Source organism: Arachis duranensis, chromosome 3 (genome assembly GCF_000817695.3).
Source record: "Arachis duranensis cultivar V14167 chromosome 3, aradu.V14167.gnm2.J7QH, whole genome shotgun sequence".
Taxonomy (NCBI): Eukaryota; Viridiplantae; Streptophyta; class Magnoliopsida; order Fabales; family Fabaceae; genus Arachis; species Arachis duranensis.
In genome coordinates, this window is record NC_029774.3 from 18,815,566 (window position 1) to 18,831,201 (window position 15,636).

Consider the following 15,636-nt stretch of genomic DNA (forward strand, 5'->3'; position numbering starts at 1 on the left):
CAAAATAATTTATTTATAAATTATTTTTAATAAATATTTATTATTTAAATCTTTTTTTAAAAAAACTTAATTAAGATTAATTAAGTAATTAACTATTTGCTAATCAAAATATACGCAATACTAATATTTATAAATATCTTGCACATATTTACAGCAACACAAGTTTTAATGCTCCTTAAAGGACTATTTTGACAAGTAATATGCAAGATGCTTCAACACTAATTCAACTTACATGTAAAATCATGATTTTGATAATCGAATCGAATCAGTTAGTTTGACCAGATCAATCGAAAATTAATTATTAGCTCTGTATGGTTCAAAATAAAAACTTGTTATTAATAAATTGGTGAACCACAAAAAAAATATTAACAAAAAACGATGAAACCAATTTTATAATATCTTATCATACAGAGCTTTACATCTAAGATGTAAAACAGAGGTGATATTGTATTACGATCTCTAAAATAAAATATATAGATAATAGGATTGAAAATGAGATAATATACGAGGAGTCTTGAAAAACAGGTAAAACAAAAATCGCAAAATAAAAACGCAACACTCAGGAAAACGAGATTACTTGCGTGCAAAGAAAGCTAAGAATCATAAGCATAATAAACAAAAAAATAGGAATCGAAGATCAAGAGTACAAAATAACAAGCTCCCAACTCTGCCTGCGAAGTTAAGACTGGCCGGAGAATATTTACATACATATAAACATAGCCTGAAGGCCAAAAATACATACATAAAACCCTAGTTCTCCATAAAACATCTAAGAGGTGCAAAAGCAAAGTATATATATATAAACATATGAGGAGAGTCTATACATACATACATACATATATATATATATATTTCTCCATAAAACATCTAAGAGGTGCAAAAGCAAAGTATATATATAAACATATTAGGAGAGTCTATACATACATACATACATACATACATACATAAAACACTTCGCTGCAGAAGTTCCAGACGCCTACCAAAATGCCTCTCGACCTGCATTTGAAAAACAATAACATAGTATGGAATGAGAACCAGAGGTTCTCAGCATGGTAAAGGTGCCACACACATAAGATATAAGGTCTTGGGAATGCCAGAGGCAATCCTAGAACACCAACACTCAGGTTATAAAACTTAAATAACTAAAACAGAAACCATGAATCAGGGTGGTTCTCTAAGGCTTTCTAAACTTAACCATTTCCTTAAATCTAACTAAAAACCTAATTAGAACCCTAAATCTCTTCATCTTTCCTCCATTCCTCCGTCTCCGATGAAAGTACAAGGACAAAAAAGCAGACAATGACAAACACACGTAGGATGCAAGTAATACAAATAGCAAGTATAACAATTAGCATATTATAATCATTTAGGCCGTCCCAATTAAGGTACACTCAAACAAAATCATACAAATGCATATGATAAATGTCTATCCTACTGGACGTGAGCTCACGTGTCGATTAACTGCCAGAACCCGATACACTCGGTAGCTAACCCGGATACCGTCTCTCGACTGTGCATCTCCAGGAGGCATAAGATCGGGGGATTAGTGCCTTACCACCTTCCCCTAGTGAGGCCGTATCTTACCGGTCAGGGGATTTGTGCCCTACCACCTTGCAGACAGAAAGGGAAAGAATGTGAAGGAATATGTCGGCGAATTAGTTCCCTACCACATTCCTCACATTCCACAAAATACAATCACAAGGAATACGAGGGAAAAGATCGAGGGATTAGTGCCCTACCGCCTTCCCGCATCCAACACATCAAATATCGTCTCTATGTCCTTTTACTCTCAAAATTCATCATCATTATTCTTTTACATTCATTCATTATAACCAAGGTCTCACACATACATCTCATATCTTTGCATTTTTATACATAATTCATTATTTCAAATCTTACTTCACCCCCAAGTTACCACCATTTCCTAACTCCACTTTATTACCAGACTTACTACTATAATTTAGGACTAAAAGAATGAAAATAGAGGTTTAGAAATTTAAAATTAGGCTTAAAAACACAAAATCCAGTTTTGTTGAAACAGAGGTTACGTATACGCGTAGGCGTGAAAAATCCTTACTCGCGTACGCGTGAATCCCAAACCGAAAGGGTTGTTCACGTCGTGAGCAGGTGGTCGCGTACGCGTGAACGTACATTTTGTGAAAATTTTTAACTCAGCCTGAAAAACCTGCAGAATTTTCATTTTCAATCCCAAACTTCTAACGTGCATAAATTTTTCGCTTTAAAATATTTTTCTTCCATTCTTCAAACGACGTAAACTTCACAGACCCAATTTTCATATCAAATAAGTTTGAAATCATTTGGGGGTCGAAAGCCAAATTATGGCTCGCCGAAGTTCAGTCAAAAACCAATGTTACACAAAACTTCAAAACCTCTACTTTCTTAAAAACCCAAATTCAATTTAACTTACCATACCCATAAATCCCCAACACAACACATTTTCCTCAACACCACAACAACCACCATGTCTTACCATATCTCAAATCAACAATGCCATGCATCAATCTCTCAAATACATAAACAAAATCATAATTTACCTATCCTAAACATATACATTCATGTCATTGATAAATCGCTATTTTACAGTTTACCTTGTGCTTATTTTAGTAGATTCTACCCATTATTCTCACACTTATTTATGTAAATTGTATGTTTTATATTTTCCTTCCCAATTCTGTACAATGATTGAAAACATGCTTCTTTGGCCTTAGTTTAGCTAATTTTAATTCATCTTTATTACTATTCGATGCTGTAATATGTGTGCTGAGTGTCTTTCAGGGTTTATATGGCAGGAATGGCTTAGAGAATGGAAAGAAAGCATGCAAAAGTGGAAGGAATACAAGAAATTGAAGGAATTGCAAAGCTGTCACGCCTGACATCTTCGTATTAAATCGATCATAACTTGAGCTATAGAGGTCCGAATGAGGCGGTTCCAATTACGTTGGAAAGCTAACATCCGGGGGTTCAAAATGATATGCAATTTACCATAGTTGACTTGCTGTTAGATGACGCGTACGCGTGGATGACGCGTACGTGTTAATAGTGCGGCAGACAAGCGACGCGTACACGTGAACGACGCGTATGCGTGACCGAGCCACGTGCTATACGTATAAAAAATTGCTGGGGGTGATTTTTGGGCTATTTTTAGCCCAATTTCAACCACAAAAACACAGATTAGAGGATAGGAGTGGAGCAGAATCAAGGATACATTTCTCTTCACATAATTTTAGGGTTTTAGATGTAGCTTTCTAAAGAGAAAGGCTCTCTCCTCTCTCTAGGTTCTTAGGTTTTTAGATTTATTTCTTCTCAAATTTCAGGTTCAATGTTCCTTTAGTTTAGTTTTCTTCTACTTTTATTTATTCCATTACTTTAGTTTATCTTCTTCTCTTGTTAATTTCCCTTTTCCACCATTTTTATATTTATGAGCTCTTGTTACGTTTGGTTTCTTTTAATGATATTTATGTTCTCTATGTTTATTGTCACTCACTTTAATTGATAGTCATTTGTGTTTACAATTGGTTGTTTTGATTTTATTATCTCTTATTAATTCTTTATGTTTTTAATTTGCGCCTTCCAAGTGTTTGATAAAATACTTGGTTGGTTGCTAGAGTAGATTTTTCTCCTCTTGGCCTTGGTTGAGTAATTGGTGACACTTGAGTTATCAAACTCCTTTGTTGATTGATAATTGAAAGTTGCTAATTGATTTGGATTCCACTAACTCTAGTCTTTCCTTAGGAGTTGACTAGAACTTGAGAAATCAAATTGATTCATCCACTTGACTTTCCTTCATAGTTAGAGGTTAACTAAGTGGGAGCAATGGATAATTGATGTCACAATTGAGGAAGATAATGAGGATAGGACTTCTAATTCTCATACCTTGTCAAGAGCCTTTATAGTTTTTATTTTATCTCCTTTGTAATTTACATTTCTTGTCTCTTAATCCAAAACCCAAAAAGATACAATCTTATAACCAAGAATAAGAACACTTCCCTGCGATTCCTTGAGAGACGACTCGAGGTTTGAATACTTCGGTTTATTTTTATTGAGTTTGTATTGTGACAAACAAATTAAATTTGATTCAGGTTGATTTATTAGTGTAGATCTATACTAGCAACAATGTAATTTTGTGAAATTCTTTACCGACATTTTTCCTCCATCAATTTTTGGCGTCGTTGCTGGAGAATTGCAAACGTGTGCCTTATTATTGGTTATTGTATATATTTGTTTTTGCTTGTTTGTTAGTTTTTGTTAGTTTTAGGACTTTGTGCTTATTTTTATTAGTTTTTGTTTTTATTTGCTGTTATGAATTCTCACCCCTTTGGGTACGAGTGTGGTTACAATTATGTTGTAGGGAATGGAGGCTACGATGAGAATATGCATCAAGGATGGGACAATCAAAGATGGGAGGAGCCACAAGGACTTGATCAACTCTCTTGGCAACAACCCCCTCCAATATACTATGAGCAACAACCATTCCATGATGCATACCAAGACAATGGTTATGGTGGACCTCTTCGTGACAATCGACACCCACCACAATATACCTATGAACCCCCTCCTCAACATAGCTTTGAACCACCCTACTCACAAGCCCCTTTTCACCATTTACCTTCATATGACCCTAACCCATATCCACCATACCAACCACCTTATAAGTCATATGAACCATACATAGAACTACCACCTCAATATACACCATCTCTATATCCTTATCAAGAAGAACCACCTTCGTATTATGAACCCTTTCTCCCAACAAATGAACCCTCCTATCCACCCCCAAGCTCCCATAGATGATACCTTTAATGTTATTTGCCAAGGGCAAGAAGAGCTTCAAAGCACACTTACCTCTGCTCTCACTGATCTCACCACTACTCTCCAAGCTCTTATATCTCATATGGATCCACCCTCTACATCCAATACTCAACCCTCAAGCTCTAGTGCACTTCTTTTTCAACCACATAATGATCTCTCCATCCCACCACCACCCTCCATGAAGGAACATCCATATCCATCAATCCAAGAGCAACACGATCCCAATTACGCTATTGACATGGAACAAAAGAGAAGGGATCGTCTTAGGGACTTAATGGATCGGATTCACGTATCCATACTTCAAGAGAAGCAAGAGGAGGCCCAAAAGGTGGAAGTAGTAGAGACCCTTGAAAAAAGTTGTCATGAAGTGTAAGACATCAAGGAGGAATTTGATTTTGTATTAGAGCAAGTGGAGAAAGCCAAAATTATCGAAGAAGAGGAAGTGGTTGAAGACTTGGGAGATGCAGAACCTCCATGGAAAAGTCAAGTCATAGAGCCTCCTTCCAAGACGTTTGAAATTGATGTTGAGAAGGGTGTACAACCTCCAAGGCATATCATGGTTGAAGACTTTGAAGAGGTTGATCAAGAGATGGATTCAATCATTGATGAATCCTTATCTACAATTAAATCATCTCCCATGCCCTTGGTAAGCAATAAAAAAGAGATTGAATTGGAAGAAAGCTACCCAGAGAAAGAGGTTGAAATTGAAGAAGCTTGCAAAGAGGTGGAAGTTGTCAAGAAAGAACACAAGGGAGCGGAGCTTGAAATCACATTGCCAAAGTTGTTGGAGACATCTCCCCCTAAATCACCATCATCCTTCACAACATTCAAGTGGGTAAAATTCATATCCCTTAGCTTTCTCATTCCACTTGAATATGGTTTGCTTGAGACAGATTGTCAACTTAGGAATATTTGTGCCTTTAAGAGTAAAAGAGAGAGGGTTAGTGGTTGGAAACAACAACCGAAGCTCATTATGGTTCGACCATCAAGGTTGAATTGTAAAGGTTGGAGTCATGATACATTGAATGGGTATAGAAAGTTGTTTGGAGGCTTCATTGAGAATTCATCTTGCTTACCATCCAAGTGGAGAAATGACGATCAATAAGAAGTCAGGTGTAAAAGTAAGGTTTGGGACCCCGGAATTCATTCCAACAATCAACACTCTTGGGGTCTTGTCACTTGCTTTAACTTGCTTGAAGGCCTTATATTCCTAGTTTAGGATCCCGGAGGCTATTGGAATTACAAACATTGGTGGGGATTCAAGGAAGAGTTCAAGCATAAGCCACCCTGAAAATGACCTCACCAAATGTCCAACTTAAGGACAATAACTAAAAGTGCTAGGTGGGAGACAACCCACCATTGTATAATCTTCCTTTTATATAGTTTTTATTTATTTATTTATTTGATTATCCTTGTTTCCTTACATGTGTGTGATCCTTTTCAATTCTACATATTTGCCTATTTTCATGTTAAAAAAAAGGGGGCAGATGTGACGCGTACGCGTAATCCACGTGTACGCGTCGATGCAAGTTTTGCTCTCAGTAAAAAGTTACAGAGAGTTGGGCTGAAACTGCGCATGAAGGATGCCTGGTGCACGAGTCAACCCACGCATACACGTGGGCGACGCATGCGCGTCACCTGCAATTCGGTCAATCTATGCGTAAGCGTCTGCGACGCGTATGTGTGGATGGAAAATCGGCGTAAAATGGTGTCTTGACCCGTAAAATGGCACGACGAGATATCACGCGTATGCGTGACCGACGCTTACGCGTCGCCTTTTCTTCTGCACACCCACGCGTACGCGTGGGCGACGCTTACGCGTCAATTCGCAGACTCCTCTCTCCTTCTTTCTTCTCTCATTTCTTCTTCTTTCCTCCCCCGTTCTCTTTTTTCTCTCTTATCCTCCTTATTCTCTTTCATTTTCTTTTACTCATTGCATTTGCATACTTTCATTAATTGCATTTTAAATGTGCTACTTTTTCTCGGGTGTTGAATTCTCTTACTCACTATTGAATAGCTCTTCCATTATTTTGGTGCATCTTAACTTGTTTAATATTGATTGGGTAATATTATTTATAGATCAATGCTTCTTCTTTGATGACTCTTGCATTCCTTGTGCATTGACATGAACTTATACTGCCTTTCATGACCCAATCTCTCTCCCTATTGTTGTAATTCTTACACTATTGATATGCCATTTGCTCATATTATTTTCTCATTTCATGTTGTAGCTACGATGTAGTTGAGAACCTCATTATTATTTGGCATTAGCCCACCCATGTTTATTTGTCTAAATATCTTTGTTTCTGGATTACTCTTCTTCCTCTTTCTCTTCTTTCAGGATGGCCATCAAGAAGGAAAACAGAAAACTTCTAAATAGGGTGAACAACAAGTCACTCTGCACAAGCTTTTGAAGGAACTCTGCAGTTGTAGTAGCCCGTCCACTTGCACATCTTTGCATGCACCGAGGATGGTGCAATCTTTAAGTGTGGGGAGGTCGATATCGACTTCCGTGGGTTAGTTATTTTCTTCTCAACACCAATGTTTAATTTCCTTTGTTAGTTCATTGTTGCATTTGCATGATTGATTGCATGTTTGTTAGATTTCGTGCATACTTTACCACTACTTAGTTGAAGTGATATCTTCTTTTTCAAGAAACTTTTTAGAGTATTTCACTAATTTGAATTAAAACTTTTGTTAAACTTGTTTGAAGAAATTTATTTTAGAACATGGTTTTAGAGCTCGAACACACAAAACCAAGTGAGATTTTGAGCCTAATTGATTGGTTGCATTTTATCAACCAATATTCGATTTTTGGTGTGTGTTGTTCTCTCGAAAATTGTGATCTTTGTCTTTCTTGATTCTATATTTCCATTGTTTGATGTATGCATGCACTTATATGATTGAGGCCTTTGTTTCACTTAGCTTATATACCCATATGGCCTTAACCTTTCATTATCCTTTACAAACCAATATTGAGCCTATTTTATTCATTTGTTCTTTACTTTAGTACATCATTAACTCAGCAAAAAATAATAATGTCCTTAATTTGAATCCTTGATTAGCTTAGACTAGTGAGAGTGTTCATGATTTAAGTGTGGGAAAATTGGGTTTGGAAACATTTGGTTTGGGAATTGGGTATTATATATTTTTAGTGGAAATGAACAAAATAGTTGAGCACATATTCTTGCATTCAATACCTTAATCATATGCATTGAGAAGAAAATAAAAGAAAAAAAAGAAAAAAAAAAAGAAAAAGAGCAAATAATAAAAAGATGACAAAATGCCCCAAAGTAAATGATGATAGCAATGCATATGTATTGTACTCAATTTGGGATGCATGAATATGTGGTAAACATAATTAATGGGTAGTTAGATTCTATACTTCGATTACATGGATTGTCTTAAGTTAGGTGGGAAGTTTAGGTTAATCAAGGATTCAGATTTTAGTCTACCTGACCAAATACAATCCTACCTTCACCCTAACCCCATTACAACCCTTGGAAAGACCTCTTGATATGTGTATTTGTGCATTAAATTTTTGTTGATTGGTAGAAGAAGAGCAAGCTTTAGAAAGCAAGATTAGTAGAGAACCGAGAGAATAGACCCTCAAACACTAGAGTGATTAGAGTGTATACACTTCCAATGAGGGTTCAATGCTTGATTCTTTGTTCCCGGCTTTCATGAGCTATTTTCTTCTGCAAGTCTATTTGTACTTCATTTTTATGACTTGAATTAGTGACATCCAGTTCATATTTGTTCTTGAAAGGTTTATTTACTTTTCACCAAGTAGGTAAAGCATTTTGCATTTAGCTGTATTCATACAAATAGGTTGCATTTCATACATCCTACCATTTTGCCTTCACTCTTTATAGCTTCTCTTGAACTTAACATGAGGACATGCTAATGTTTAAGTGTGGGGAGATTGATAAACCGCTATATTACGGTTTATCTTGTGCTTATTTCAGTAGATTCTACCCATTATTCTCACACTTATTCATGTAAATTGTATGTTTTACATTTTCCTTCCCAATTCTGTACTATGATGGAAAACATGCTTCTTTGGCCTTAATTTAGCTAATTTTAATTCATCTTTATTACCATTCGATGTCATGATATGTGTGTTGAGTGTCTTTCAGGGTTTATCGGGTAGGAATGACTTAGAGGATGGAAAGGAAGTATGCAAAAGTGGAAGGAATACAAGAAATTGAAGGAATTACAAAGCTGTCAAGCCTGACCTCTTCGTATTAAATCGATCATAACTTGAGCTACAAAGATCCGAAAGAGGCGGCTCTAGTTGCGTTAAAAAGCTAACATCCGGGACTTTGAAATAATATGCAATTTGCTATAATTGCCTTGCTGTTAGGCGATGCATACGCATGGATGACGCATATGCATGGATAGTGCGGCAGACAAGCAACGCGTGACGGAGCCACGTACTGCACGTATCAGAAATCACTTGGGGCAATTTCTGGGCTGTTTTTGGCCCAATTTTCAGCCCAAAAACACAGATTAGAAGTTAGGAGTACAGCAGAATCAAGGATACACTTCTCATTCACATAATTTTAGGATTTTAGATGTAGCTTTCTAGATATCTCCTCTCTCTAGGTTCTTAAGTTTTTAGATTTATTTCTTCTCAAATTTTAGGTTCAATGTTCCTTTAATTTAGTTTTCTTCTACTTTTATTTATTCCATTACTTTAGTTTATCTTCTTCTCTTGTTAATTTTCCTTTTCCACCATTTTTATGTTTATGATCTCTCGTTACGTTTGGTTTCTTTTAATGATGTTTATGTTCTCTATGTTTATTGTTACTCTCTTTAATTGTTAGTCATTTGTGTTTACAATTGGTTGTTTTGATTTTATTATCTCTTATTATTTCTCTATGTTTTTATTTTGCACCTTCCAAGTGTTTGATAAAATACTTGGTTGGATGCTAGAGTATATTTTTCTCCTCTTGGCCTTAGTTGAGTAATTAGTGACACTTGAGTTATCAAACTCCTTTGTTGATTGATAATTGAAAGTTGCTAATTGATTTGGATTCCACTAACTCTAGTCTTTCCTTAGGAGTTGACTAGGACTTGAGGAATCAAATTGATTCATCCACTTGACTTTCCTCCATAGTTAGAGGTTAACTAAGTGGAAACAATGGATAATTGATGTCACAATTGAGGAAAATAATGAGGATAGGACTTCTAGTTCTCATACCTTGTCAAGAGCCTTTATAGTTGTTATTTTATCTCCTTTGCAATTTACTTTTCTGGACTCTTAATCTAAAACCCAAAAAGATACAATCTTATAACCAATAATAAGAACACTTTCCTACGATTCCTTGAGAGACGACCCGAGGTTTGAATACTTCGGTTTATTTTTATTGGGTTTGCATTATGACAAACAAATTAAATTTGATTGAGGTTGATTTGTCGGTTTAGATCTATACTAGCAACGAAGTTATTTTGTGAAATTCTTTACCGACATTTTTCCTCCATCAGTCATCAATCCATTAATCATCAATTCATATCTTAATATTATCATCAGTGGCAGTCACCCAGTCAAATACACAACTCATATCATAAATCATCATAAAGATACTCATCATTAATCATTCCTTTACGTTCCAACCTATCATATGGTTGTCTAGTCTAAGTTTTCATAGAATATTATATATTAAATATGCGAAACATAAATCGTACCTTGGCCGATTTTCACGTATTTCCCAAGGCAACCCACAAGCCTTCCTCACCACAAATTCAGCTTCCCAAGCTTCTAATCAAGCCCCTAATGCTTTCAATTTTCGCTTCTTATCTCATATATACATACACCTAACACAATTTTCACATATACATACCCAAATTGAATCCTCAACATACTAAATCAAAGAATTGGCTAGGGTTAATGATCCTTACCGTGTATGTACTTCAACTAAGCCAAAACTCACCAATTCCTCATGTCAATTTGATCTTAAAATATCAAATTAACCAAAATCTCAATACCCCAAACCTTGATGTTATTCGAATTGAAGAGGAGAGAATATGAACTGAAAATATGATTTCCTCACCTTATAACTTACTAGATTTTGTAGAGCTCGTCACTGCGGACGCGTGACCGCAAATGGTGTGGTGATCAGAGTTCAGAGCGAGAAGTTATGTAGATTTAACAATGTTCTAAAAATCGGTTCGAACCGGTCGGTCGAACCGTGAACCGGACACTAAAGCGGTTCGAACAATAAGGAAAATCGTAAAATCTGGAAACCGGCGTTGAACCAGCAAACCGATCAGTTACCAGCCGGTCGAACTTAACCGGGACCCAGCCGGTTTTTTAGCTGTGAAGCAAAACGCTGCCGTTTTGAGTTTTGTGAACCCTAAATGTCTGAATCCCTAATCCCATCCCTTCGCCCTTCGCACTTTCATTTCACTTTCACAGTTCAGCACTTCAGCTCCACCATTTTCATCAAGGTTCAGAGAGACATAGAGAACGCCATCACGATCCGTCGCTCCGTCAGCTCCGTCGCGCCGTTAGCTCTGTCGCGCCGTCAGCTCCATCGCGCACTCTCGGGCCTCTCGGCAGATCCTCCGCGTCGTGTGCTCGCATCTCACCTCTCTCCTCTGTGCTCGGCTGCTCGCGCTTCCCTCCGCCAGTGAGTGCTCGAGCTGTGCGCGTTGGTTGCTGCTCGTTGTCCATGGTTGTCTCTGCTTGACTCTGCCTCCCAGTGTCACTCGAGTCTCGTCTCAGTCACTGGTATCTCGTGGTTCGCCTGTCTCGTCGCCGGCAGCAGAAGCAACTCGTGGGGTTGTCCCTTGCGTCGTCACCTTCCGTCGGGTGGTCGCTGACTCGCCGTCGACCGTTGGTGAGTCCCTGCACCATCTCTTCCATGTTCTCTCTTCTCCAGATTTCCCTTCTCCCTGCATATTTGCATGTTGCTGAAAAAATTGCTAATCAATAAATTTGCCTTGTTGCTGATCTAAATGTTACTGTAAACCTGGACTTTACTAAGATTTGTTAATTTTGTTGCTGTAACTTGAATTTGTTGCTTCTCAGTTACAGAATCATAACAGAATGCTCAGTCAGTGCTTGGTTGAATTGGCTTTGCTCACTGATTGTATTTGATGATAGATTTTAAATTGATAACTTTTAAATTTTAAATTTGCACTGCCCATGTTACTGATTCACTGTTCCTTCAGTGCTTTTTGTTATTGTTAATCATTGTGATGAGCTGTGTTAAAATTGGGTTGAAAAATGTTAATCTTTCTTCATTTTTCATTGTTCTTAACTTATGTTCTTATTAAAAAAATTGCAATTGGTGATCTTTTGATTTATTATATACTTCATGTTTTTAATTTCACTCTGCTTCTAGGCTTTGAAATCAGTTTATGATAAATGTGATCCAATTATTTAGTTGGATAACTGATGTAATTATTGAGTTTGAGAGATTTGAGTTTTTCTGTTCTCATTATTAGTAAGACATGGATAGTTTAGAATTTTCTATTTCTTTTCCTTACTTCTGAAGTTCGTTATTTCAAAAGGTTCAGTGTTGGCTTCAACTTTCAAATGGGAATTAGGAGCTGGTGAAGATAACAACATCTTCTGGAATTGAGTCTGTTGTTTCACTGCCTGATGGAAAAGTAAGATATGATCTAAAATTACAATAGTACACAGTGATGTTTTTTCCATTTGGCTGGACTCAGTGAGACAACTGGAAATATTCTTGTTTGGTCTGATTAACTAACTTCAATATTTAACCTTGTAAATCATATCTTGTACAATTTAGACAACCTTGTTAATCATATCTTATACAATTCAGACAAAAGCAGGGCCTATTTTGGTTGCCATAAATTCCTTCAGGAAAGTTCCTCTGCATGGTAATGATTATATTAATGATTATATTAAAGCCTACAAGCATAAAAGAATTAAAAGAGCTTGTTTTGTTTTACTTTTTGACTCAATTACGTTAAAGTAATATTGTCTATCTTTAACTTGTGCACTGCAATTATTTTGCATATTTTGCATATTTTGATGATTAATTATATTTAGTTGGTGATAGTTTGTATAGGATTTTAAATTTGAAAGATATTTTATTATGTTTATTTATAACTTACTTATTATTTTATCATGGAACGGTTTTTCCGGTTGAACCACGGTTAGACCAGTAAACCAGTGAACCAATAACTAGAGCGGTTTGATGATCGGTCCGATTTTCAGAACCTTGGGATTTAATCAAAGCCAAGGGTTTTTAGTGAAGCAGAGTGTTCTTCTCCCTTTGCTGAAATGTTTCAGCATGCTTGCATGCAAAGGGAAGGAGAGTGAGCAGAAGCTCATTAAATGGAATGGGTTGGTTGAACCAACGGTCCGGTTCGAGTTCGGTTTGATTGGTTCGGTCTGTTTGATCTAATTTTGGGCCAAATTCTTTGAAATTGGTGTCAAAATTCTTATTTTAATTAGCTCTATCCTATTTTACTATAAAATTTGTATATTTTTAATTTTTTATTAAAATTAATTTATTAATTAATTATTCATTAATTTTACGAAGTTTACAAACTTAATTTTTTATATATATATATTATTTTATTATATTCAATTTATCTGTATTAAATTTTAGTTGAACTCTTAAATCATTAAAATTCTTGCTCTACCATTCAATGACTGATTTAGATATGATGCTTTATTCTGAATTGATTAATGAGCGATGACAAACTCACCTGAATTTTTTATAAACAAAAAAAATTACAAAATATATTATCATAATTCATCATAGAGAAACAGGTTCAATTATCAAAGAACGAATTCGATTCTTTGCTGATGCATCAGGTGCTCCATGGGCATCTCCATATTGATACGTGCACTGAGAAATCCTACCAAGGTTCATTGCTGTTTCAATGAAAGATTTAGAGAATGGAGAATTGGTGACTCTATCTTTGTTCATTTTCTTCCATGTCTCATCTAGCACATTGTTTATGTATTTGTGTGCACATTCCTCACTTGCACCATTTTCCCTCATGTAGCATATAATAGAGCTTGCTGCTTCACCTCTTTGTAGCTCAGCCTATAAATCAACATGTAATGATAAAACATTAATTAAAATTTTCCAATAAAAATTAAATGAAAAAATGATTCTTTTAATTTGTTGAAAACCAAAAGTGTTATTTTCAAATTGAAGGAGATAAATTAATTCTTTTAAATTCATCAAATATACTATCTTAATAATATTTGTTTAAAACAGTGTGACGATGATATATATTAGTATGATTTTTACTTAATTTATTATTATGCATTTTAAAAATCATTTCTAGTCAATTAAAAATCATATGTACATATGCACGGTGATAGATTTGGATCCTCTAAATTTTGAATTTTATTTTAGAAGATAAAATGTGATCTTTCATAATTTATTTTATAGATGGAATAAAAAATATGAAAAAGAAAAACTCAAATATGAGAGATCATATTTTATTCTCTCAAGTAAAAATTTAAAATTTAGAGAATCTAAATTATTTTGCCATAATTTTATAAAACTGTCGCAAGTTGTAGTGAGCCAAATTAAATCACCTGAGAGGTTCCCAAATCATTGCAAAGTCGAAAAATAGTAGATGGTCCACGCAATAGGTCATGATAATTATGCAAGGAATCAAGTGCTTCTTTAGTGATGTTGTGATTCAATAAGAAATAGGCATGCGTTAATATAACAACACCAGACACTGACACCCAAGCATTATTGAGGTACTCCTCAAATTTTGGTATATTTTTCTCCTTGCACCACTTGGCTTCTATTAGGAATGCTTTCAACATATCTGACCACTGTAATTAAAAAACCATCACATACAGCATTAATCAATTATTTTGATGTTATAACTACCCCAAAATAAAAAGTTAACAATTTGTTTCCGCTTATTCATAATAATAATTATTGCACTTACTGTTCTGGTGAGGTAGGGAAGGATGTCAAGTCCTTGCTTGTAAAGAACATCATAGGCCAATTCGTTAACAGTGTTGTAGAGTGCTAGAAAGCAAATCCTCATGTAATCTGGTAGAACTTGAACTGCTTTAATGTCCCAACTGAAACATGTTCTATTTTATTAGGTTAAATATATACTAAAATCAATCAGTTACTACTTACTAAGTATAAAAATATGTATTTAGTATTTTATAAAAAACAATTATATTACTACAAATAAATTTGATTATTGATCAATTACGTAGTACAGATTTAATTTTTCTTTTATTACAAGTTCGATTATTTTGATAACTAACTAAAGTTGAAAAAATTATGTAAATCAATAAATATATAATAATTTATTTAGTGACTAATTTTATATAATATTTTTTAATTTAACAATTAGCACCTAATTAATTAACAAGCAGCTACTTCACCAACACTTTAAATAATATAATACGTATTCCATCCCTGTTTATTTGATATTTTTACACTTAAGTAAATTATAGGTTTAATTATTTTGTTGACTTTTATAATTTCACTAAATTTTTAATTAGATTTTTATTTTTTTTTTCAATTGAGTTTCTATATATACTGTTTTTAATTTTGTAATTACATTTTTTTATGTTAAAAATGTTAAAATTAACATAATATTTTTATCAAAATACATGCGCTCAAAGATTTAATTAAGTTTTTAATTATAAATACTTTTAATTTACGAAAAAATATTCAATTAACTCTTATATTTTTTACATTAGGAAGAACTTAATTACAAAATTAAAGCAATATAAAAACCCAATTGAAAAAAAATATGTAAGAACCTAATTAAAAATTTGATAAAACTATAGAGACAAAAAAAAATAATTAAACTTAAATTATA

General features: G+C 34.7%; 1 protein-coding gene across 1 annotated transcript; it reads right to left on the minus strand.

Moving 5' to 3' along the window:
• Positions 1–13,477: 13,477 nt before the first annotated feature.
• On the minus strand, positions 13,478–14,878 carry LOC107472126 (tricyclene synthase EBOS, chloroplastic; the record flags this gene model as incomplete). The annotated part of the gene is given in 3 exon segments (XM_016091681.3): positions 13,478–13,868; positions 14,372–14,620; positions 14,740–14,878. Coding segments are annotated over 3 exon segments (682 nt in total), but the record flags the coding sequence as incomplete, so codon positions are not given.
• Between the last annotated feature and the right edge of the window lie 758 nt (positions 14,879–15,636).